This window comes from Ornithodoros turicata, chromosome 6 (assembly GCF_037126465.1).
Source record: "Ornithodoros turicata isolate Travis chromosome 6, ASM3712646v1, whole genome shotgun sequence".
Classification (NCBI taxonomy): Eukaryota; Metazoa; Arthropoda; class Arachnida; order Ixodida; family Argasidae; genus Ornithodoros; species Ornithodoros turicata.
Window position 1 is genome coordinate 69,444,853 of NC_088206.1, and position 24,079 is coordinate 69,468,931.

At 46.6% G+C, this 24,079-nt stretch overlaps 2 protein-coding genes across 3 annotated transcripts in view; one reads left to right on the top strand and one right to left on the bottom strand.

Moving 5' to 3' along the window:
• The window catches only part of LOC135397217 (E3 ubiquitin-protein ligase TRIM9-like), a 149,627-nt gene that overhangs the window by 53,629 nt on the left and 71,919 nt on the right, over window positions 1–24,079 (top strand). The window lies entirely within an intron of this gene.
• LOC135398286 (uncharacterized) lies at window positions 189–4,683 on the bottom strand. The gene is made up of 4 exons (XM_064629704.1): window positions 4,370–4,683; window positions 3,177–3,628; window positions 1,680–1,862; window positions 189–515 (listed from the first exon to the last, which is right to left on the bottom strand). The coding sequence occupies exons 1-4, from the start codon at window positions 4,415–4,417 to the stop codon at window positions 410–412; spliced, it is 789 nt and encodes a 262-aa protein (XP_064485774.1). The 5' UTR covers window positions 4,418–4,683; the 3' UTR covers window positions 189–409.

Genomic DNA, 24,079 nt, shown 5'->3' on the forward strand with positions numbered 1-24,079 from the left:
TTCGCTGCTGTTACTTGTGGGAGCTTTCGGTTTTTACCAGTTCTGTCAAATGATTACGTTTCACCATATCTCAGAGCTGTCCACCAAGTCACCTTATCTCGGTCACGCAGCAACCAGTCGAAGACACCATTAGTTTTCTAAAAAAAATAAAACACACACACACACAGACACACACGCTTATCTCAAAATCGATTGGCTCTCCATTTAATCTTAATCTCCGCTGCGATACTGCACTGGGATAAACGGTGACGACTCTCGACTGAAAATATAATTCCTTCCACTTCATGTATTTCACGGTCATATGCAAAGACAAAGTCCAGGTAATAGCGTTAGTCGAAATTAAATTAGCAGTCGTCAGTCAACGACGGCCGTACGAAACGGCCACGTAAAGAAGCCACCGTCGTAAGCTTCACGAATTGCTCGCGATGCCGTTGGTGTCGTTAATGGCGATAGACTGGGTCGGCTCGTTCAACGTTGTCACGCTTGGCGGCGCGTCTGTCGACACCGATACGACTCTGCAAATAAAAGAGAAAAAGCGCATTGGTGTAGGACGGGTTAAGCTAACGATCAGAACGATCTAACGCGTTAAAGTGAAAGTTACGACGTCTACTGCAGTTGCCGCATGGGGGCGCTAACTGCATACGGTACGCGTACATCTACAACCTCAGTTTGGACACTGCCGCATGGCCGTGTACTATGGAAGAAAATATACCTTTTTAGAAAAGCAAGCGCCACCTGTGTCACGCAAGGGCTCATGCGGGAACTTCGAGAGCCTTGAAGGATTACGAGACATCCAGAGGCGGAGGTGCAGGAAGAACAACAACATTCCCGATGTGCGCAGCAGCAGCGTCAGTCGGGGTAAACCATAACCGAAGCAGACGACGGAGCAGACCCCCTCAACGTTCCCATGCTGCTTTGCGCCACGCGCTTTGTGGCGCGCATCTTTTTACAATCGTCTATTGGGATGTGGGGGTGAAGGGGTTTGGGTCCGAGGGGTGCCCGGTTCATGTACACCCAAACGCCACGTTGAAGCCCCGCCCTACGCTTGCTCCTATTTGCTGCAATAGCTCGCCGCATCGCTGTACGTCGCGATAACTAGTGCGCCGCGACGCCGAAACTATCGTAGCTATATAGGGCGGCACCTGTGGCGCTACAGTGTAATTTCTCCGGCAGAGTAACTCTGTTAGGGTAGAATACATTTCGTGCCATTCTTAGGGTGAAGGTGGGTGTAGTACAGGTAGATACGAATATTGTATGAGCTAACCAGGTTACTGCTGTTCCAATCACGAGAGGAGACGGGGTCCTGTGAGATGACCCGGGTTCGAATGCCTCCGCCTGGGCGCTCTCTCTCTCTCACGGGCAATTCAGACATACATCGGTACAATTCTCCATGAAGTTTGCCCACAACGCACACACCCTCCTCCCAGCATCATGCCGCCGTCTGGTATGATCACCCTGAGAATCGCCCTGAAAAGACTATCAAGAGACACAGAGAGAAGGGGGCGAATGGGGTTGTTGAGGGTCTCGGTTTGTTTCAGGCCTCTTCGACAGAATCGTGGGCCTACATCGGTTTCTGAGGCAATGTTCCATTCACCATTTGCTTGCCGATGTAAAACTAAACGATATGTAGACGCTGTTTTTTGAACGCGTTTTATGACGTAATTTCCGGATGTCCTTACCCAAAGCGGTGGCTGAAGTCGCCTTCGTGATCGTCCGTCTGCAGGAGGAGGTCGCCACTGAAGCCGTGAGTGTCTGGTGGTTCACGAAGGGGAAAGAATTGCATCATGTAGGAGCCGAACATGACGCCACCCAGCACACCGCCGATGACCAGCATGACAGACATGGTCACGAAGCCGCAGCCACTAAAGAGAAAGAGAGAGACCACGGGGGTCTAGTGACGTAAAATAGCCAACAGAAACAGATCGCGAACGATGATTTTACAAGAGCAGTGGGGGCGGTCATGACGAACCATTGCGGATTTATTTAAATTATTAATCTAACCCTCGAGGCTTGGTATCGTTAGAGGGGAAGGAGGACAAAATAATTTTCTAAGCACGTTATCTGCTGATAACTATCGATATCTATCAGTAAAAGTGGCGTAATTAAAGGGAGAAAATTGGTTTTTAATATAAACTCAACGTGTTGCCTTACGCTGTTAATAATAAAATACAGCTGAAAGCAGAGAGGCATAAAGGCGCGTCCTCAAGCCTAACCGTGGCGCGTTGCTCGAAGACACGCCAGCGCCACCAAGCGTTGACACTGAGTTCGAGACAGGACCAGGAACCCAACGTCTCGAACCTAGTGTCAACGCTTGGCGGCGCTGGCGTCTGTTCGGGCCATGCGCTCGCGCTATAAGGTTAAAAGAGCTTGGACCGGTTCATTATATCATGGACGCATTGTACTGCACGCCAGAATACTGAAAAAAGAAAAAAGAAGAGAGAGAGAATTCTATGTGTCGCGAGATCCAAGCCCTCGAACACACTCCCGAGCAAAGCGCAGACGTCACATAGCTCAGAGTTGCGTTCATTCCCATTGGCAGCCGCAAGCACGTGACCTTTCGTGCTCTGCCTCATTGGCCGCGGCGAGGGCCGTGATGTCAGAACCGCATGAGTTTCGGTATTCGCGGTGGCCATTTTTTACGCTTCTATTACCCTCTTCGCGGTGAAACTTTCAATGCAGGTTCACATCGGTGCAAAGAATACACTCTTAAAAATGAACTTCACCACATAGCACGCACCTAGCCAACCATCACCCCGGGTGATATCGTTCCCTTCCTTGATTTGTTGAAAACGGGAGGCGTACGCCTTTTTGTGACACTTATGTAGAAATGTTAATTGTCACAAAAAGGCGTACGCCTCCCGTTTTCCACAAATCATGTGAGAGAACGATGTCTCTCGGGATGATGGTTGGCTTGGAGCGTGCTATGTGGTGAAGTTCATTTTTAAGAGTGTAGTCTTTTACCTTTATCAGGGATAAAGTGGGATGACCTGTCGCGACCCCTTTAAGCCTGAGGACTTCACATCTTGAGAATCGCCCACGAAATGTTGATTTGTGATTTACAAAATCTCGAGCGATCCTCTACGTAACGTGGTACGGACGAAAACTCCGCTTCCGAGCAACCTTCGGAGAAATAATGCAGACTGCAAGGACTAAATGTGTCAAGAGAAAGGACGTACACGGTCTTAGAGGGCACGGGAGACGCGACCGGTCTAATCGGAGCAACCCAGGGTCCCACGGGCGGATGCGAGGGCGACAAGGGACGGCGTCGTCCCGTTGCCTTCGACGGAGACCCGCCCGACAAGGGAGACGACGACGAACTCTCGCTCTTCCGACGTTCGGACTCCGACGCGCTGCTGCTGCTGCTGTTGCTGCTGTTGTTGTTGTTGTTGGCGGGATCGGGGGTGTCGTGGTTGCGGCGAGGGTACTCCTGGCAGTACTGAACGTTGGGGTCCTGAAAGTAGGCGGCCCCGGGAGACATCGGGGGTGACATGTACCCGTAAGGGGAGAAAGAAGGCGAGGAGGAGTACGGAGGAGGAGAGGGAACGGGAAAAGGGAAGGTAGGGGAGGTGCAGCTCAGGGTGTTGGAACCTGCGCCCTGCGGGTACTGCGACATCGTCGCTGCGGAGTCCTGCGAAATGAGAAATACGTTCGATAAAAGAGAGAGAAAGAGACAAAAGAAAGAGGGAAAGGAGAACGGCACATAGTTGCTAACGGAAACCATCTTATGGTCTGGCCGCACAGTGCACACCAATGCCTCGCGTAAGTATACAGACTTGTTAGTCGTGGCACAGTTGGCAACTCTTGAGTTGGTTGTTCCCCGAGCCAAATAAGGTATTGGGGAGTTTGAGAATGGGGTACCCAAGGGCTTTAGGGCACCAACGATATAAGGCGTCGTCTCTAAGCACGCCCAGAACCAGAGCGGCAATGCAGCGATGTGCAGTGTATTTGCTTGGGGCGCCATAGCGTTTGAGCACCGTTTTCTAAAATCACCTATTAACTCGGAGCTATCATCCTGCATGTTTCAACTTCTCAAGGGTACATGTTTAGGATACATTTTTATGGTACAGTTCCTCCGCAAGATATGTTAACCTACGTGGTTCCGTGTAGATTTGAACGCAGCTTAGAAAAAAAAAAAAAAAAAGCGTTCAGGTGGGTACACTTTGTTCCCGTTGAAATTTCCTCGCGACATAAGCAGCACAAATTATTACAGTTATTATTAGTGTCCCAGTTTACGTACTGGCGCGACATCGTGCGGACCAATATACTAGCCGTGCCTAGCAGTGTGTACACCACATATTTGTGGTTTACTTCACAGAATGCGTATTGTGTTTATGTAGGAGACACACACGACGTGAAAGAGACCATTTACCTCCGGTAATGCAGGAACACCGTCGTGGGGTTCGTCCAGCGCGTACATCGTCTTCTGCTAGCTTTGACTTCTGTCTACCGATTGCCGATGCTAGTCCTTAGTGTTTGTTCCTCACGCTCTGGTTCCTTCTTCTTCTCGTGATCTCGAACGCCAATTTGGCTTCGTTGTTGTCGTCCATTGGTGACAGCCTCGGACGATGATATCCACAATATTACTGGTCGGACCTTGCCGATAAATGAGATTATCGCTGTAATACCTCGCGTAAGTCGATGTAGCATTTTAAAAGGAATGATTTAATATCAGTTAATGCGGCACTACACTCTTAAAAATGATGGTGGTGGTGGTGAAAGGGCTTGCCGTTGTCGGCCTCACGTATGTGGGCAACGTCACGACTGACGCCCTGGGGAAATGTGCGTCCTGGGCCGACTTCTGGGGGAACTGTGCCGACATATGTCTGAAAGCGTCTGAGGAAAACCCAGGAAAAACCCCAGACAGCACAGCCGGCACCGGGATTCGAACCCGGGTACCTCCCAGTCTCCCAGTCTTAGAAATGAACTTCACCGCGTAGCACGCTCCTAGCCAACCATCATCTCGAATGATATCGTTATCTGCCCTGATTTGTTGAAAACGGGAGGCGTATGCCTTTTCTGTGACAATTATGAACAGCATAAGTGTCACAAAAAAGGCGTTCGCCTCCCGTTTTCAACTAAGTGTAGTTGTCAACTACTTGCAGAAATGTAGTGTGCAACTACTAGTTAAACTACTATTTCGAGTAGTTAACTACAGTAGTTAGGTTACTGCAGGCGCCAACTACTTCCGATTTTGCCGCAAGCTTTACGGCACGATTGTGCTTTCGACTTTTACCTTGAGCTACTCGTTTGATGAGAACGGAGGTGCAGAGCAATTGTGCCGTGCATGTGTACGAAATCTTCACTTTTATCGCTGCTTGTGATTCATATTTAGGTGTCCAAGAACACTATAGAATGGGATTGGTGTTGATGGACAACGTTATGTAGTTATAGATGTATTAAACTACATTGCAGTAGTTAAAGAAGTAGTTTTAAACTACCTCCCCTGAAAAGTAGTTGAACTACTCGTTAAACTACTCCATCGCAAAGTAGTTAGTAGTTATAGTTAAACTACTGTAGAGGTAGTTATTGGCCATCACTGGTGTATAGTGTAAATACTGTTTACATTGTAAATGAACGTGTGCATCTTAAGAAGAGCTCCCGGTGCTTTTTATGGTGCTAATATGACCTCCTTCGCTGATCTGAGACTGCACCGACTACACGCTGAGACTGTGAGGCGACCCGGGTTCCATTCCTATACACTCTAAAAACAGAACTTCGCCGCATAGCACGATGTGCGCCCACCATTGCCACGAATGATAGGGTTATAGCTTCTGATTCGAAGAGAGACGGGGGCGTACGCCTTTTTGTGGCAATTTTCATATATCCAAATTGCCAGAAAAGGGCGTACGCCCCCTCCCCCCTCTTGTCTTCCAATCACAAGCGATTTTTTCTGAGGTTTTCCCTGGGTTTTTCGAAGGCTATCCAGACGATTGTCGGCACAGTTTCCCCGGAAGTCGGCCCAGGACGCATACTAACCCCTTATCACTAACGCCGCTCATAGCCATAGTTGCTTCGCGGCGCTGACACGGAATGAAAAAAAAAAAACGAACGATTTTTGCTGATGTGCCTGCTTCTGCTCGGTTTCTATCCATTTTTATTCGATTTGCTACGCGTTTTCAATCTCTTCCCTCATGATTTTTCTTCGCTTTTTTTTTTCTCGCTTTTCTTCGTACTTGAAACATATACACAACTTAACGCGGGACTCACGCTGAACCGCAAAATCATCTACAAAGCCTTATCAACCCCCCCCCCCCTCCATGTCTCCATCTTATTTTTTTTTTTAAATCGCTTTCGTGAGGGAGTGACTGCGTATGCTTATCAACGAGGTGTTTCCATTTAGACGCGATTAAAAAAGCCACGCGAGTTCCACATTTCGTCGTCGGGCAACACTGAGCACAGCGTCGGCGGGAGCGTTCCTACTGCTGTGTACTCTAGAGGATGTGTTATATAGGCGTTCTTCGTAGGCGTGACTGAGTTTTTATTTATCACTTTTTACCTCGAGCAGGGTCATTTTTTATGCCCCCATTATTCTTCTTTTATTTACATTTATGTTTTTTTTCTCTATCACTCTCTCTTTCGGAAAGGTGTATGTGTTTATGTGATCGACGGAAGGCAATGATTTGTGTGTATGCATTTTGGGTACAGGCACGTTTGAGTGTTTGTATATTATATGAGGTCGATACGTGGGCTATTGTGTGCGTTGCACGAGTTGCTATGGCAACCATGTGTGTGCACGGAAGGGGGCGTATATTAAAAGCGTGTTATTTTGCGCAGTAAAAGTTTGGTTGTGTTGGAATGGTGCTTTTTTTTGTGTGTATGTGATTGCTATGTGTGTGCTGAGAGTGCAGTGGCGAATAACGACGAAGGTACGTGATAGGTAGCTATCTTGGTCCTAAATAGTAATGTGAGAGGGTACGTAAGAGTGTACCCTACTCCCAATTATTATTATCTACACCTTCTAGAGGTACACCTCATTCGAGAGTAATATCGCAACCAATCAACATCATAAATAAATTGTAGAGGAAGACCATCGTCTAGAGGAGACAGGAAGCAGTAGTCCGTTTGTCTCGGTTACCAGATTCCAACTGGCCCGAGCATGTTTATTTACACGAGCCACGGGGCAGGTGCTGGATGTCAGGGACTGGCGATGCGGCTGCTACAAAATAAATAAATAAATAAATCGTAATTTATTTTTCCACCACATGTGATTAGGGCCAGTGACATGCGTAAGTGACATTGTATTGTAACGCATATAGGTTCATAGCTATTTGAGCAAAACAACTAACGACACATTTGACATTACAAGATTTTAGGATTTTGTGCGAGTGCCTCGTATCAGTGTGTATCTTTGTAGTGTGTATTTGTAGTGTGTATCTTTGCATTAGTGTGTATCTGTTTCTCTGCATGTTCTAGGGATATTTATTCACTTGCACCAAGTGTACTAACACACTAATTGTTGGGGATGGGGAATGTACTTTGTTTGTTTTTGGTTGTTTGTAGGTTGTTGTTTTGTTTTGGGAGTACCAGAACTAGTCAGGAGACAAGTTCAATTTCTCCCTGGTTTTCTTTTAAATAATCAATCATTCATTAATCAATCAATCACAAGATGCGCGTGTCAAACAAATCGCGAGGTACGCATGTTTCACCAAAATGTGCACTTTAAGTGCTGACCGTTTGCTGGCGAGAAAGAAAAAAAAAGTCACCCGATTACCTCCGGGAAAGGCATTTTAAACCCGAAAAGGTCGGACCCTAACCACAGTCTGTACCATCTTTTTTTTTTTAGGACTATACGAACCGCTACAAATATTCTTGCATCCCTCCAAGTAAAGAAAAAGTCAAGATATGTTCTTGCATATAGTCTAAGATGTCATCGCTGAGGCTTCTCTGTATATATAAATATCTTCGTATATTTACTCTCATTATAATCCCATATTGGATCTCGTCAGCGAGAATTCTATTGTCGAGGATGCGTCAGTTCTTCTTCCGGCACGATCGCTATCGTCACGGCCTGGAAGAAATAATAGCCAAAGGGAAGAGGCTGGCAAAATAAAAGTGGAAAGGCTTAGCCAAAGGTTTTTCCTCGGGATTACAGTGGGCTTAAGGCGGGATTGCAGCCGCGACCGATGCATCAAAATGGGAACGAGAACAAGCATGGGAGAGAGAGAGAGAAAAGAGAGGGTGAACAAAACCTGATGAGATGTCCTCTTCTGCTGCTGGCGACGGGAAAAAGATGTCACGTCCCACAAAGACGGTATAGAGTGGAATATTTATATAAATATATGGTCGGCCGTGTTCGTATATAGCTAGGTTTCCGTGCTTCCGATTCAGTTTTTGCGTATTTCGGGACTTACATTCAGTGACACGTTAAAGAACTGAGGCCCATCCGAGAAAGCTAAGTTAGAAAGTATCGTCTCTGAAACTGTAAGCCTATATAACGAAGTTCGTGTTCGTATAATAATTGGCAGCAGATTAATTGAAAGTAGCATAATTGGCACAGGGATCACTATGCGTCTTCTCAAAGCCAGGTTAATAACCTACAGGAACGGAGAGACAGAGAGACAAAAAAAAAAAAGAAAAAAGAAAATGTACAAACAAACAAAATATACAAGCTACACCATAAACGCGGGTATGTGCAAGTCATCGCAATGTTCGCAATGTTCGCAATCGCAACGGACAACCGACATTCTTCCCCCCTCTATGTTGAACAGAGTTGATCCCACGCTCGCTTTCCGCATGCCACGAAACACATCTCGTCAGGATGCTGCATTAATCCACCGCATGCGCCTCGATGTGGCCTTTACAGCTCAGTGGCGTTACCGCTTGAGACAAATTGATTCTCCCACCTGCTGCCACTGTGGTGCTCTTGAGGATCTGGAGCACATTCTTCTTCATTGCCCTCACTACGAACCTTCCCGAACCACACTCTCTGAGTCTCTTCGTCAGCTGGACTCTCGCCCTTTCTCCCTACCGAAATTGCTTGGTCCCTGGCCCAATCCAGCCCAGCAACGCTCTGCGCTCAAAGGTCTTCTGACATTTCTGGACACCATCGGACTTCGATCGTTATTGTAAAGGGGCTCGTTATTTTATTCCCCCCATTCCACCAAGCACTGGGGTAGAGTATCGCCTGTTGCGATGAAACTCCCCACTCTCCAAGGCCGAAAATAAAGTTGTTGTTGTTGCAATGTTCGTGAACAGATAGAACGAGGAGACGCTATACGCGAAACGCTTGTGACGAACGTTCGTACGGCGACCACTTTCACCATCACCATCACCACCACCACCACCACCACACATTTTGTCTCCGGTAACACTCCTACTGTACACCGCCTTCTTTTGTATGCTTTTTTCGTCCCCTCAGTCCTCTCTAATAGAATTTGTATTTCCTCCTCACCACCTTCTTTGTCCCCTTTCTCGGATGTATAGATCAGTGTAAATACTTGTACCAAGTGTTAAATGTATCGCACCTGATGAATGACGGACTCCGTCCGAAAGCTTGTTTTTTAGTAAAATAAATTATTTAAATGTTTCAATCTCTCTAAATACTTATCTTATTCACTTGCGTGTGCTAGACTTTTCCCGCGCTCTCAGAAATGAACTTCACGGCATAGCACGCTCCTACCCAACCATCATTTAGAATGATATCGTTATCTGCCCTGACTTCTCGAAAACGGCAGGCGTACGCCTTTTTTTTTTGTGTGTGTGTGTGTGTGTGACAATTATGAACAGCCTACGTGTCACAAAAAAAGGCGTACGCCTCTCGTTCTCAACAAATCAGTGCAGATAACGATATCATTCGAGTTGGCAGTTGGCTAGGAGCGTGCCGTGTGGTGAAGTTAATTTTTAAGCGCGCATTTTTTTACTGTTGGTTTCCTAAAAACCTGAGGATGAATCGTGTCTTTTCTCCACATTCTCAGGGTTCCGACTGCGTGGATCTTTGCGAACTCCACGTGAGCGTTTCCCGAACGCCAGGGATCACGTCCTGGGCGACCGAATAACGCGTCTATAAATTGTGTCCGTCCATGTTTTCATGTATTATGTCCTAATGGGACCCGTGCACTTAATGAATGCACTGCCAACGGGCGTGGTCTCTTTTGGGCCTGCGGCCGCCCGGCAGATGGAATCAATTGCAAACGGCTTTAGCGGGTAGGCTTTTATTCAAAGTGCAACAACTGACAATCGCTAGAGGTATTACCGGCCTCGAAATTAGAATGGATGACGCTCTAGTGTGGCTGGAATGAACGATGTGGACGCACTGGAGGAGATTAAAGGAAAGCGGGATGATAGCGACGCGCGCGCGCGCGCGCGTCGTTGTGCGGTATTGTGAGCGTGTTGCGGTTAGTTAAGAGCTTCGGTATCTCCAGACTAATCTCCGAGATGATTGCAAAGGAGTGCGTGTTTTGCAAAGTAAATATATATCTTGTAGAAATCTCAACGCATGCAGCACAATTTACTGAGAGAGAATAGGGGTGGACAGGTATAGGTGGAAGGCCTTGAACACGCTCGTGAAACTAAAGAACGTTGATAAGACACGTACCGTCCACCCCTATTGCACAATGTACTGAAAGTCGAGTGCAGTAGGAGTGACGGTGTGTGTCTTATCAATGTTCTTTAGTTTCACGAGTGTGTTCAAGGCCTTCCACCTACCCACCCACTCGACAAATAGTACATTCGACAATAGTACCCCCTAATGCACTCGACATTTAGTACATTGTGCTGGTTAGTAAGCACCACAATGTACTGAAAGTCGAGTGCAATAAGGGTGGACGGTATGTATGTATGTATATCAATGTTCTTTAGTTTCACGAGTGTGTTCAAGGCCTTCCACCTACCTGTCCACCCCTATTGCACTCGACTTTCAGTACATTGTGCTGCTTGGGAATGTTGCCGAAGACGCCGCTGCGTTGAGCGAACGGTGTGTGTGTGTGTCTCCTATGTTTTGAATGTAGGCTGTGACTGAATGATCGGCTCCGCCTCGCAGCACAAGTGTAAAAGGTGAAGCACGCTTTACAGAAAAGGCTTTGTGTTGTGGCAGGCGTTGCGAAAACCGAATGTAAAACGAAAACCGAAGAGGTTGCGAAAACAGAATTGCTTCCCGGGTTTTCTCAGACACTGTATGGCATGTCGGCGCAGCTACGTGCGAAGTCGGCCCAGGACAAGCAGTCCCACCGGTCAACATGCCACAACACAGACGAACAAGAAAAAAAGACACACTAAAATAGGTACAATATCAACATCCAACACATGGTTTGTCCACTCCCTCGAGACGGTACCCGGACTGACCCGAACCGCTTCCCTTGCGTATAGATGGACGACGAGGGGGAAGCATTTTATCATAACTAAGATTGGGCCAATCCCTCCTTCAGTCTGGCCACCCTAAGCTGCATCGTGTTTTGACAGCGCCCCCTTCAGGTGGTAATCTGCGCTGCAAGCCGTTAAGACTGACGCGGATTAAGGCAGCAAACTGTGTGGCCGTCAGGGAACGCTAGCGACAGGGCCGATATATAGCGACCCTCTTGTGTGTGTGTGTGTACTCCTTCATAAGAGACAGGAAATACCGCCAGAGGGTAGTTCCGTCAACTTGTTAGTATACAGAGGACGCTGCGTTGGTTACGTTGTCATGGTAACACGGCCTGGTAATGGTCGGGATGTCGTGTGTCTGATGGAAAGGGCTGTGAGGATGAGTCGGTAATTGGGCACGGCGATTAGTCGCTTTTGTGTTGAGTGCTGCTGTTTCTCCTTGTATAAGAGAATAAAGTGCGATTAATTAATTAGGTGTATCTGGCAGCTGTTTGGTTGCTCCTGTCGAGAGTTGATGGCTGATATTGGAGTGCGGGCAAAAATAACCAAAGTTTTTTCAAGAGAAATTTATTTCGTTCCCTGTCGATTAAATGTATTCTTTTTCACGACCACCGAATTAATCGGTAAATAGCAGCGCTTAAACGCTCTGGAGCTGTAATCTGATTTGAATGGTATTGGATTCCAGTGTGAGCTTCATATAAACGTGATGTGCAATATTTCATCGAAAGTAACGCCGTAGTTTCCTTAGACAAAAATAAGAAAAACGAACGTGATGTGCATATTCGGTTTCGTTTTCGTTTTCGTTTTCCCAGTGACGTCATGACTTACTGCACCGTGGCGGACACCACGAACGTGTACTAGCGCGATAAAGCGTGATTCGGCACAGCTTTGATAAAGGACAAAACGTGACATCACCAAGAAAGATATAAGTATGGTAGTCGCGTCGTAAAGGCTACACAGCGGCAGATATCGAACCACGTACGCTTGAGTGCGCTAACCACTACGCTACGCTGACAACGGTTTCCAACCCACTTATCAAGGGCCCTCATTAAACACCTTATTCAGTTTCCGACAACTGCCATATTTCAATCTCTCATGCTTCTTGTCAGGCTTGTGTCGTGTACGTCGCTTTGTGTGTTCCAGCCTCACATGCATCTTGATCAGCTAGTTTTGTCTCGAACCGCTGGTGGGGGAAATTGCTTGGCAGAACGGAAAGCGGAAGTTGCCGTTGTATTCACAGCTAGCTGTATTCCTCAGCGAAAGATGCGAGAAACGTCATAGCTTTCTGCTGACACGTGAGCGCCAACGTTCAACGTCATGCCTTTTCGTGCTCTTCTAACCTTGGTGTACATCCCCAAGCAGACGACAGTGCTGTCGTCTGCTCAGACGACAGGTAGCAGACGACGCAGGAGGCAGCAGACGACGACTGTAGCAGACGACAGCAGACGATGGTGTCGTCTGCGAAAGTGGTGTCTCGAAAACTCAATTGTGAACAATTGGCTGCCTGGAAATCTAACTGAAATATTTTGAACGGTGACCCTGAGCACCATGTAACAAGCGCATTAAGAGCCTTCGTTTTTATCTTTGGCTTGGATGCGGGCTGTCACTTTAAATCAGTGCGATCGATCCAGTCCAGGCGTCAATCACTCCCAGAAGTCCGTTGATATCGCAGCAGGAGGCGCAAAAACAAATCGACTCGCGGAAGAACAAGTTTGATGGTTGTCTTAAAATATAAAGTTTAGTCTTCAAAAGGCTCCTTGACTGGAGGAAGAAAAGCAAACTGAAAATAGAAGCGCTGATTGGCGGAAGGCAGCAGACGGCGCGGAATATTTGTTGACATTACGTGCTCCCAGCCGTGATTTCACGATCTCACCAAAGATGCGGAATAATAACTCCCCCATCCACCGTCAGGGGTCGTTCAACCCCTTATTATTCAACGCCTTCGTTTAACGAAGCCGAGCCGAAGCCAAATAAACGGAATACCAGACGGGTTCAAGTTGCCCCGTATGGAGTCCTGTGCTGAAAGAGCACGTCTTCTGCATACATGTTCGGCATGGCAGACGAAATAAACGGCCGCTGTAAATACGAGGTGTGATAATAAAGATAAGGGAGGTATATAGGGGAGGCCTCTCTCTCTCTGATGCGAACGAGCGTGCATACAATTAGTGGCTTTAGAAGTGGCTTCGTATTTATGGGTTGTATATTATAATGCTCTGAGCGAAGAACTTCACGGGGAACAGAACATATATGCTCGAAAAGACTGCTGAAAAACGTCAGGCAGCCAGTGGCAGGGTTCGATCCCAGTAACTCTTCGTGCTTAGCATTGGTGCTCCCACCAGCTAGCCCTGGCCGCTAGTTGGCTGGTTATTACTGAGCGGTCTGCCGGCTTCCGTGGCTCTGCCTGCTGCTGGCTCAAGCCTCTGGTTTTACGGAAGTTACGTGCAATGTATCTTCGTGTTACTCTCTGCAGAACATGTACCCCTGTTTTTCTCATTAATTGTTGGAGTATAGCTGATAATCCCGCAGAAAACCACTAACGTAGTCAGCGCAGCCACCTGTGAAACGTGTAGATGTGGCCATCGATAATGTATAGCCCATCTGTTTGCAGCGAGCCTCTCAGTAGAAGGGCTTTTCTAATTCGAGCCCACTGGCGTGCATTTGTTCGGCCGCTTAGTCGCTGACTTCGAATCCACACGAACGATCTGCGGCACGCGAGGCTCGGCTGAGTCTGCCCCCCCACGCACTCTGCTTTCTTCTGGGATGAGAGAGAGAGAGAGAGAGAATTTCTCTCCTTATTACCGTTCGAAGGCGTAAAAAAGAAAGGAGAAGAAAAAAAAACATACTGTAGTTCGTACTGCGAACGCAACTCGGTCCATACTCTATACTCAAACAAGCAGCGACAGGTACACGGGTTTATTCTTTTGGTGGAAGTGGAACTGAGCATAGATCGTATAAGCCAGGAAAAGCCAGATAAGCTAGATGCTTCCTGAAGTCGGCCCAAGAGGCACACGAAACGACCTCAGCCTCCTTCTCATTGCCACTGTCCCCTCTCTATCGGTCCGCGTCCGCATACCTTACATATAGCCACGGTTGCTTCGGGGCGATGACACGGAGTCAGGAAATGAAATATCGAAGACGGTGGTAGGGCATGGTCCGGGTTCGTGTCTCTCTCTGTTCGAACTGAACGTTCAAAACTGCTTATTGAGTGCAAACCAGCACAGTTTTTACCAGCACAACCTGTAACTTCCTCACCACATAGGAAAATACCATGAAAAGCACAGCAAAAAAAAAAAAAAAACTCTTAAAAGCAGCCACAAATATCTAAATCCCACCTTATTACGAAACTAGAAAATGTTAATGTAGGGACAAATATCGGAACGGAACCATACTTCGTTACAGAAAAAAAAAGAAAAAAAAGAAGAAATCGTAGAAGTAGCGACAAGTATCAGAATCCCACCATCTCACGAAAAAAAAAAAAAAAAAGAACTCGTAAAAGCAGCCACCAATATCTAAATCCCACCTTATTACGAAACTAGAAAATGTTAATGTAGGGACAAATATCGGAACGGAACCATACTTCGTTATAGAAAAAAAAGAAAAAAAAAAAGAAGAAATCGTAGAAGTAGCGACAAGTATCGGAATCCCACCATCTCACGAAAAAAAAAAATCTGTGAAAGTACAGCGACAAATGTCGGAACCCTATCTTCTCACGCGCACATCCTGCGACAGCTGACACGTGAAATATCATCGGACAACGCAGTCCACAAAAAGGGAAATCCCCTCCCCTCCCCCCCCCTCTCTCTCTCGTCAAATCCTGCTCCGCTCACATCAGATAAAGTGGAATAAAGTCACGCCTGATTGAGACAAACGGCCACGGGCCCCCAGAACTTTCTGCCGGGACCCCTCGGGGGCGCTGCTCCCTGTAGACCGGCGACCAATCAGAATTAGGGCCGATCGACTCTCTTCCCGTTGATTGGTCGGAACGGAAAGACAAAAGGGAGCGTGGGGAAATTAGCGGTCATTTTTTTTCTTTTTTTTCTTCTTCTGTCCGATGTCGTTAATGTCGGAAATGTGTCGTAAAGGAAGATGGAAGACCGTGGCGCCTTCTTTCTGTGTGGTGGACGGTGTAAGTTTTCATGAATTTAATCTGTTCTTGCGGTGGTCGATGTAAAGGGGAATCTGCGTAAAATGTGTTTTATTGAATGCGATTACGAAAATTCGTGTTTCAGTCACACAAAAAAAGTTAAGCAAAAAAACATATACCAGTGCTAGAAGACAGAAGTACTAAAGGCCACTGGTACTATAGAGCTGTCCTCCACTCATCTTAAAGAAGGGGTTGTGATACTTTAATTTAGTATTCCATTACACTATGCACGCATAGTACTGAACGGAAGAGTATTGAAGGAAGAAACTTTCCTGCATTCCAGCTTTCGTATATAGTTGAGTACTTCTATGCGAAACTTATTTGCTATAAACTGACTCCAAACGGGTTGTTTCTCGAGCTACAACAAGAAGAAGCTTTCGAAGTGGATTTTGCATTGAAAAGCGCATATTCCTCTCGTTGTCATTGTACTGTTCTCTGACGTCAAGAGTATGGAACACAAGGCAACCTTTGTGATAGTTCAGGCTTCTCGCTTTAGCTCTTGCGCGTTGTTTGTGTTTCGCATTGATAAACTCCCGGTTACCTCAGGAGAATTGACATGCCAGTCAGAAGATAAGAGACACAGTAAACACAATTTAGGAATTGTCAATGATCGCCGCTATTGTTAGTCAAGTTCCGTTTTAATTACTTTGGCCCTTAATAGACTTAAAAAGCCCATTTCCAGCAACGGATATCATTTAGCTACAGTATTGATCCACAAACATAAAATTCCCAACGGAAATAGCCAACGTGCACAGCTTAATCTGCCGCTGAATCTACCAGTAATTGATATGCAGAAGTCTCGTCTGCAAATACTACAGGACCCATAGCGCAGCTATATGGTCTTTTGAATAGGTCCTGTGCGCGTTGTGTCTGGCTCGTGGATCGTCTTGGCTATCAAGCAGAAACTACGAAGCTCGTCATTATGACAGTGCAATGCTTGTGTATTCGAATCTTGTCTGTGCGGTTTTAATACGGTTGATTGGTTTGGGGTGGATCGATATGAAATTGCCTCCGCTAGGCGGCGTCCTGCATCGAAAGCGATTTGGATGAGTGCGCCTGGCAGAAATTGTGCAGAAGGGAGCGACACCTATACGGAAACGGTTCGTCTGCCAACGTGCGTCCGGGGATGGTAGGAAGAGATAAATGATATTTATGGATTTTTTTACGGCGTAGAAGCGTGTGTTGTTGGCAACTTTGGCGTAGGGGTGTGCCTGGCGGCGGTGGGGCTATGCTTGGAGGTGAAGCTTGGTCTTGCGCTGCACGGTGTACTACAGGTTTTCCCGGTGATTTTAATCCAAGCGCCATCGAAATTAATCCACATGCCATGCAAACTTTATGGGGCATGGATTAATTTAGCTGGCACTTGGATTAAAATCGCCGGGAAAACCTGTAGTATAGTAATTCAGAAGTTTCTTGCGTAGACTTACTAGAGAGTCACGAATGTCAGTGGCTCTTGCGAGCATTTTACTTTTTTTTTTATTTGGAGCGTGTACACACAGTTCCCCGAGCCAGCCTCACACCCAGCGCTTTTGCGGCCAGGACAAGCCAGACAGGTGCACTCTTAAAAATGAACTTCACCGCATAGCACGCTCCTAGCCAACCATAATCTCGAATGATATCGTTATCTGACCTCATTTGTTGAAAAAGGGAGGCGTACGCCTTTTTGTGACACTTATGCTGGTCATAAATGTCACAGAAAAGGCGTACGCCTCCCGTTTTCAACAAATCAGGTCAGATAACGATATCATTCGAGATTATGGTTGGCTAGGAGCGTGCTATAAGGTGGAGTTCATTTTTAAGAGTGTGGAAGAAAGCGCACGCATCACTCTAAATCTTTTCACACCTTAAAGGGTGTAAATCATAATGTTCAGGGCGTGTGTATTTTGACACCATTATGAGAGTTGGGGTGTAACCCACAAGGCGCAATAAAAAAGCGCCTGCAAGAATGTTAAAAGGTAAATGTGAAAAAAAAAAAAATACTGAACTTAATTCTTATGTTGAATGCGTGCTACAACATAATGGCCATTGTGGCGGGTATTTCAGCCTTGTTCGCAGAGAAGGCTGTCGTGTGCTGAGCATTCTATAATTAACAGCAGCAAGTAAGACTGTCTGCATGTTGGAGCAAGAGGGCCTGTTGATCAGGAAGAACACGTGCGGTAAATATACCGCAATCCACGTCATGCGGTACTGCAATGTGCCTTAATGATGTTTTCAATGTTTGATTTGTTTTCAATACAGAAAGAATAAATTGATGCTGAACATCCAAATTCATCCTACATTACACCCTGTATCACACCCTCATCACGATATTTTAGATAAGGCTGGAAAAAACGCTATATTTGCACCCTAAAACATTCCGAAACGGTCACTCATTTGGGGTGCAAAATGGGTGTTGTATTGCTACATACACCCATTATATACACTCTTAAAAATGAACTTCACCGCATAGCACGCTCCTAGCCAACCATAATCTCGAATGATATCGTTATCTGCCCTGATTTGTTGAAAACGGGAGGCGTACCCCTTTTTGTGACACTTATGCTGTTCATAATTGTCACAAAAAAGGCGTACGGCTCCCGTTTTCAACAAATCAGGGCAGATAACGATATCATTCGAGATTATGGTTGGCTAGGAGCGTGCTATGCGGTGAAGTTCATTTTTAAGAGTGTACGTGCACCTATAATGGTGTGAAAAGGTGTTTGCTTCTCTCAAGTGTGTTTCCCCGACGGCGTTACACACTTTCAATATGGCGGAGTTCGCGAGAAAACAGTTTAACAGTTTACATCTTGCACCTGATATCGAATACCGCCTAAACGCTTCCCCAATTTCCCTAAAACCCACCTAAACGTCCTTGATTCGTAAAGTTACTTCCTCATACGCTACGTCCACAAACGCCGCAACTTTCCGTGCGGGTACCGCTACGTACCCCGTGCATTCTCACTTTCTTACTTTCGTCAGTGTTTCGCGAAAAACATGGGGCAAGAAAGTGGGGAAACAGGGAGAAAAAAGGATGGAGCGTATATACACTAGATATCCGCATATGGTTGTGTCCCGTTGGAACGCTCTTAATTAGAGGCCGCTAATGGCCCCCTGGTGAGGAGGACGCGTACCATGAATATATTATAAGCGACGCTGTTTCTCCCACTTTGACTGCACGGGAGTAAATGGGAGAGAGAGAGAGAGAGAGAGAGTTGTGTTGTTGAAGAAGAATGGGGGCTGTTTTGTCGGATCGTCTGTTTGAGTCTCCGGAATGGCCACGGGGAGTCGGACGATCGTTTGTTGGCTCTGAGTTAACGAAGTTGGAGTCAGATATCGCGCGAAAGGGTTTTAGTCGGATGTCGTGCTTAATATACGGAGGACCGGGGGGTCGTTTAGCTTGCATGGTGAGGAGTGCGTGACTTCGGAACGCGCTTCTACGTATAGTGCACTATAATTCTACGTCAAGCACAGGTTAAGTGGCGCTCCCTGAAGAACGTAATCACTAGGTGAGACTATAAGGAAAACCAGGGATCGCAACCGGTATTTCTTGCGGTCTGGTTCGGGTTCTGGTTCAGGCATATTGGTTCGGTTCGGGTTTAGCTCCGCTGAACCGAAATTATCAGCTTGAACCGGTTCAGGTATATCGGTTCGCTTCGGGTTCGGCTCAGGGAGGACCCCCCCCCCCACCCACCCACGCACACACAGACAAAAATAAAAATAAAAAATCGGTCAGCAATTGGGACATTTACAGAGATTGGAACAGTTACTTTTTGCGGTCCCGGTGTAACCGGTTCACGGGCAGTAATTTTGCTACATGAAAACGAGCTTACGCTCGCCGTACACGGTTGCAAGAGAAAAGTGTGAGATAACCGTTTCAGGTGCGTCAAAAAAAGGTCGATCAGTAGTACAATTATTTCACCTCTGAACCGATTCCCGAACCGGTAACCGGATGAATTTTTTTCGGTTCAGTTCCGGTTCGGCTCTGGAGTAGCAAAAAAAAAGTTCGGTTCGGTTCGAGTTCGTCAGAAAATAACGTTTTTTTTCCGGTTTTCGGTTCGGGTTCAGTTCCGGTTTCGATCCCCGAGGAAAACACAGAAGGGGGCTAACTACGACACTTTACATACATCGCAGAGATTTGGAGGTGACACGGGTTCGAATCCCCGCACCGGCAGCGCTGTCTGAGGTTTTCCCTGGGTTTTCCAGCAGACTTTCCAGACGAATGTCGGCAGAGTTCCCCCTGAAGTCGGCCCTGGACGCATACTAACCCTCCCCCCACTGTCTCCCTTCATTCCTGCTGTCCTCTCTCCATCTGTGCATGTCTGTACGCCACTCATATCCACAGTTGCTTCGCGGCAGTAACACGAAATAAAAAAATTACAGACATGTTATGTTGGCGGCGTAGTTTAATAATAATAATAATTTTTTTTGTTTAGGTGCCCAAAAAGTAGATAAAAATAGTTTGAGAGCTTGTTGCTTGTAAACCCAGTACAACAAGTAGTAGGTTTGACAGGGAACGCTAAATATTTTTAAATTTTCTAGTAAAATTGCGGTAAAACTGCTCGGGGCGACGCCTGGTGGGAAATAATCCCCAATTTGTCGAGCAACAGTGATCTATGTTCCCCGACTGACTTGCTGCTCATGATGGCTACGTAGCCGGCTACTTTTCTTTTAGACCCAGTGTTATGCGCATGCAGTGTGGTTTTGGCGCCGTACTTGACGAGCCATGCACAGTTGGTGGCCACTTCGACACAATGTTGCCAGTAATTTTAAATTATAATTTTCTACAACACTGTGAGCGCAATTGTGACGAAAATTGTGACGTAAGAGTATGAGGGCTCAAGCAATCGAATAGATAATTTGTATAGAATTTCTTATCAGAAATTGGGGCATACGGGTTTTGGAGCCCAACTGCTGGTGTCATTTCGTACACTGTAAGAAAAAAGATGAACACTTTTAGTCTTCTTGGCCGTAACGATTTGTCTGTTTAGGGACTAAGTGCACGGGAGTTTAGGCGAAGTTTAGGGAGTATTTTAGGGCTGGGAGTAAATTCAAGGGTCAGGGGAAAAATTGCAGTCTATAGGGAACTAGAGGCTGTAATTTCTCTCCATTCAACTTCTTTTTTTTTTCCCCTTTGGAGTGTAAATCGTCCTTTTTTACTCCCAGAATATAAGTTAGTACGATTCCTGAGGTGATGGTTAAGGCGTTCATAAACAGCAACAACAACTTTGACACAACAACATAATGATCAGTGGGTTGTTTTATCGCCAGGGGCGATACAATGGTCTCCGCCTCTTCTTGGTCTCCTCGGTCTCCTCTTCTTCTAATGCGCGCTTACTGATTCTTAGGTCGCGGGTTCGAACCCGTCGGAAAGCGCCAGGTAGAGGATCAGAACGAGTAGAGGTTGACATAAGGCTTGCACGTAGTCGGTATAATATTAAAGGTTGGCACAAGACAAGAGCATGCTCCTCTGCGAAGGGCATCATATAAGGGGCGCTGTGTGGTGATACCCTAGCGCACGCCAAAGAACCCTCGTGTGGGGAATACCGTAGAAGTCGGTGATTTCGCGTGGCACATATTTTCGCGTCTTGGTGGAGGCCATTGTTGACGCGGGAACTTAAATTCGCGAATATTTGGAGCCCGCGAAAAACGCGAAAAATCGTTCCGCGCGAAAAAAAAAAAAAACTCTTTTACAGTATGCGGAACGAACATTGTGTCGTCGCTCATGATCATATAGTTGCCAGACCCGGCATTACTATTAGTCATTTTTAATTGCTGAGAGCGCCACTGCTTTTTTACTCGCTTCTCTCAATCTTCGTTTTTATCGCGAATTATTAAAATACTATTTACAGTGATACGAATAACACAATTATAAAAAAACCTGCCTCTTTTTCGTAAAGGTTTTCATCAAGCCCACCCTCTTCTCGCGAAGACTCGCACCCGCGCGGAGCTTACGTCGTATACCCAATTGCAGCTGCAGTGTTGTGTCAATAGCACCCCGGCACCATGCACTCACCAAAAAACAGGATAGAAAGCACACTGCACTACCGCACGTCTACGTGGCCTCGGCTCTGAGAAGCGACCATACGCAGTGCTAAAAGCATTATGCTAACAGTACGCGGGTACGGTAGCACACAGTGCCTGGCGTGGGGGGAGCGAATGCATCCCCTTCCCGAGTAGGGGAGGGGGGGCGAGATAAGTGAATGAGTGTACGCAGTGGCCGATACTGAATTAAGAGTGCGTAAGGAATGCCCTAGTCAGTCCTCCTATTCAGGCAGTGAAGCCTGGAATAAACAGAGGGTCGTTTTTAGACGCACCTGTGTCGATGAGTCACAGATCGGCGCTAGGGGCGTGCTGTTCGGGGCTGACAGTATAGAATTGCAGGAGCAATCTCGTAGATCTTGGCTTGGAGACAGAGAGGCTTCATTGCTGCGTGCTGAATTCAACGCGCTGCGCGTTTTGAGTGTTGACAGGAACTTTTGTAGGCAACATTGTGCTTATACCTTGTAACTGTGCCGCCATCTTCATTTTTAAAGAATATGATTGCTTCTCTTGATGTGGGGATATCATTGTAGTAATTGTGTGTCCCTTCTCTGTTGCAAGTGAGTTGGAGCAGAAAATGTCGTCTGCTTTGTAATTGTCATCTTTAAGATCCGGGCTTGCGTCATTTACGGTGAGGTAAAGCATGTTTAAAATTATTCTGTGCCTCTCTGGGTTATGTGCACACTTTCTGTTAACTAATGTGCGCAAAAGTTTTCTCTACTAAACAAACCGAAACTATCGCCTACCAACCAAATGTGCATGAGCCTCATCTGCTAAACCAACCGAGAAACTCGTCTGCAAAAAAATATCCATAAAAGAGCTCTGCGGCTGCTAAGTTAACACTCAACCGAAATCCTCATCTCCTAACAATATACGTATAACACTTCCCCACTTCCAAAACCCTTCCCCGCTTAATGTATGCGAAACTGGATGGTTGCGAAAGTTTCGTGTGCCCAACCGCTTTGTTCAAAAAGTTTCGTCTGCTACGTCGTGTCGTCTGCTAACGCAGCGCGCGCGAACGTCTGCTAACCAATATGTGCTCGATGCAGAAGAAGCGCTGCAGGGCCTTCCTCGTGAATGCGGGCGGTATATTATGACGGACGGGTGGGAAACCCAACGTTGCTAGAGCAACTCGGGGTCAATTGACTGGCCAACGCTGTCAGTTTTGATATCGCCGCTCTAGGTGACCGCCGCTGCCGTTGTCATGGTGATCCCTGGGCTTGGGAAAACGACGTGGTCCCCCCTCTCTGTGTTCTGTCCGGTAATAGTAGAAGGTTACAAGACGTAGCGGGTATGCTTGGATACTTTATGTATAGTCAGTAGAAAGAGAAACGTTGAAGATGATGATGGCGATGAAGATGATGCCCGTTTACGCGAGACGGACGACTAAAAATACTGACATTAAGAAGCAGTGCTTCAACAAAGGGCGAATGATCAAGTGTTTTGAAAAGCGCCACCTTGCAGTCAAAGAAGGAAGCGAAAACGGAAACCGCGTGCGAGAGCTAGCCCTAGCTGTGCCTTCGAGCTATGTGCGGGCAAGAAAAACAGAGCACAGTCTTAACAAGCAGTGTATCGGGAACGAGAGAAATTTCATCGTCTGCCATTAGAATCTAAATCTAACTGCAGGGGGCGCGCAGAACGTATCTTTTTGTTTCGCTGCCGTCTTCGGTAATGACTTCAAGAAGACAGGGATCCGACTTCTGCTTTCCGCGTTCTGATTTTTATTTGAACCTCATTTTCTTCGAAGACAAGCCGCTTTGAACGTGGACTAATACGGGTACGGGAAAGATTCTCTATAAAAGCATTTTTCGATGAAGTAATATTTTCGCGAATTTGGGAGAGTGCCCTCTCGCGGGAAATTTATGCGTAACCGCGCGGTGGCGCTGGCAGTGCGCGATTGCGCTTTCACTGTCGATTTCGGCCAGCATACGATGTGCTACGTTATGTTCGTGTCGTGCAGGTACTGCGCTTGATGCGCGTTGATTTTTTTATTTTTTTTTAAATATGAAAGAGAGAGAGAGAGAGAAAGGAGCTTTTGGGATTGGAGTCCGCTGATTGGATACGTGACCCGAGAGGATAAGGTTTAATTCAAACCCGGATTGTGAATTGCGAGCCCAATCTTTTCGTGTCTTTATTTGTACGGCAAGATTGCGTTAACATCATGCGAAGAACTTTGGCTAATGAGTGCTGTGGTGTTCCCGTGCAGGATATTGTTCTTCCTCCCTGGCTTCTTTTTTTTGTTCTTTTTTGTTCTTTTTTGTTTTTTCAGAAGAGGTTATTGGGAACGTGGTTGACCTCGATTCATTTCAATTTTTACTTTTATGGTGTCCATGAATAACCGGATAGTTCGAGTAATGGTGTACCACACCAAACGAGAGAAGAAAAAAGATTGCGCCTAATGGCAGATGAGAAGGCTCATGATTGATTGATTGATTTCGTGTTAGCGCCCCGAAGCAACTGTGGCTATGAGCGGCGTACAGATGTGGACAGATGAAGACAGAGGACAGTCAGGAAGGTGTGGGGGACAGGGGGGTTAGTATGCGTCCTGGGCCGACTTCAGGGGGAACTGTGCCGCGACATTCGTCTGGAAAGTTCTCGGAAAACCCAGGGAAAACCTGA

Coding starts and splice junctions, on each gene's coding strand:
- LOC135398286 (XM_064629704.1), bottom strand. CDS start 4,417: ATGTACGCGCTGGACGAACCCCACGACGGTGTTCCTGCATTACCGGAG. Junction 3,629..4,369: donor GTGTTCCTGCATTACCGGAG/GTAAATGGTCTC, acceptor CTCATTTCGCAG/GACTCCGCAGCGACGATGTC. Junction 1,863..3,176: donor CCCGTGCCCTCTAAGACCGT/GTACGTCCTTTC, acceptor CTTTCTCTTTAG/TGGCTGCGGCTTCGTGACCA.